Genomic DNA, 1,558 nt, shown 5'->3' with positions numbered 1-1,558 from the left:
AACCCGTCCAGAAGACCTATACTATTTTTATCTTTTTGATTTTTTACCTGGATTACTGAGATGCATCAGGACAATCTAACATATTCTGATCTTGTTTAGTTTATGGGTCTAAAAACAAGATGAAAATCTTTTTATCTGATATCAGACGGTAAAACCTGGTCAGAGGAACAGTTTTCTGCAGTAAAATGACTCTACTGCTCAGAAACATTAACAGATTAAATAATCTTCACTTTAAACCTGATCAGGTTAGTTTCAGAGCACTTGTTACCATGGAAACATACGCAACCAATGCAACCGATTCAAGGCTTAATTAATTCAGGTTTACACCAAAATCCCGGGTTAATCCCTTCTCCTAGTTTCGTGCAGCAGCCACAGGTCTGACCTGCAGCAGGTGGAGGACTGGGAGTGTCGCCGTGTGACGCAGCTCCAGTCACTTCCTGCCACACAGAACTGTGGGAAGTCTCTGCTAAAGGAAAAGCATGTCTCAGAAGGACAGTAAATACGTATTTCAACACTCTTGGACTTTGAAAGGTCTCCCACTCAGAAATCATGAAGGGGTCTGAAGTTTTCATCTTGGTTCATGTTTACTGTGAGACATAATCTAAAAAAATCTGGAAATCACAATGTATGAATTTTAAATAATGTGTCTGTAATAATTACACTAATAATTTATTTGCTGGGCAGCAGCAGTTGGGTTCTGTTTAATTAATCCTAACTTGATGGAACCTGTTCAGAAACAGGAAGTGCAGCAGGTTCACTTCCTGTTCCCCATTAAATGATGATTGTTTATTTAATGATTTAGATTCTTTTTTTTTTTGATCAACTGTGTTTTGTTTTCCTTTGCTTCCTTCAGTTCATTCAGCTTGTCTGTTCCTGTAAAGCTCTTTATAAATAAAGTTTCACTGGATTGAATGGAGTCTGGTAATCTGTCAGATTAGCCTTTAGCAGATTAGCTTTATCTTCTGTTGATCCAGTTTCAGTCAACATGTTGGACAGAAGGAACGTGCTTCAGCTCTCAGGTACTGAACCCAAACCTGGACCTGTAGACCCTGTAGAACCAGGACCCTGACTGTGTTTCTGTTCTCAGTTCTGCTGTTTGGATCGGTTCTGTTGGTCTCAGCCTTTGTGGAGGAACTCGATGACTCGTGAGTAAAAATGGTTTAAATTAATATAAATCTGATTGAAGCAACAGAACCACCTGTAGGACCAGAAGCTGTAGGACAGGTTCTCAGGTCACCACAGACCACCTTAGTTCACCTCAGACCATCTCAGGTCACCGCAGATCACCTCAGACCTCATCAGGTCCCCTCAGACCTCATCAGGTCCCCTCAGACTATCTCAGGTCACCTCAGACCACCTCAGACCTCATCAGGTCCCCTCAGACCTCATCAGGTCCCCTCAGACTATCTCAGGTCACCTCAGACCACCTCAGACCTCATCAGGTCCCCTCAGACCTCATCAGGTCCCCTCAGACTATCTCAGGTCACCTCAGACCTCCTCAGACCTCATCAGGTCCCCTCAGACCTCATCAGGTCCCCTCAGACTATCTCAGGTCACC

At 43.1% G+C, this 1,558-nt stretch overlaps 1 protein-coding gene across 2 annotated transcripts in view; it reads left to right on the top strand.

The window, feature by feature from the left end:
* Positions 1-58: 58 nt before the first annotated feature.
* LOC106511003 (protein disulfide-isomerase TMX3) overlaps positions 59-1,558 on the top strand; it is an 11,195-nt gene continuing 9,695 nt past the window's right edge. For both annotated transcript variants that reach the window (XM_013999741.1, XM_013999740.1), the window contains exons 1-2: positions 59-1,019; positions 1,088-1,145. In XM_013999741.1, coding sequence (XP_013855195.1) covers positions 986-1,019; positions 1,088-1,145 — 92 coding nt within the window. In that variant the 5' untranslated portion in view covers positions 59-985. The remainder of the gene's footprint in view (positions 1,020-1,087; positions 1,146-1,558) is intronic.

The sequence above is a fragment of the Austrofundulus limnaeus genome, unplaced genomic scaffold (genome assembly GCF_001266775.1).
Source record: "Austrofundulus limnaeus strain Quisiro unplaced genomic scaffold, Austrofundulus_limnaeus-1.0 Scaffold2444, whole genome shotgun sequence".
Classification (NCBI taxonomy): Eukaryota; Metazoa; Chordata; class Actinopteri; order Cyprinodontiformes; family Rivulidae; genus Austrofundulus; species Austrofundulus limnaeus.
The sequence above is the reverse complement of the archived record's forward strand: the minus strand, read 5'-3'. Positions and strand labels throughout refer to the sequence as shown.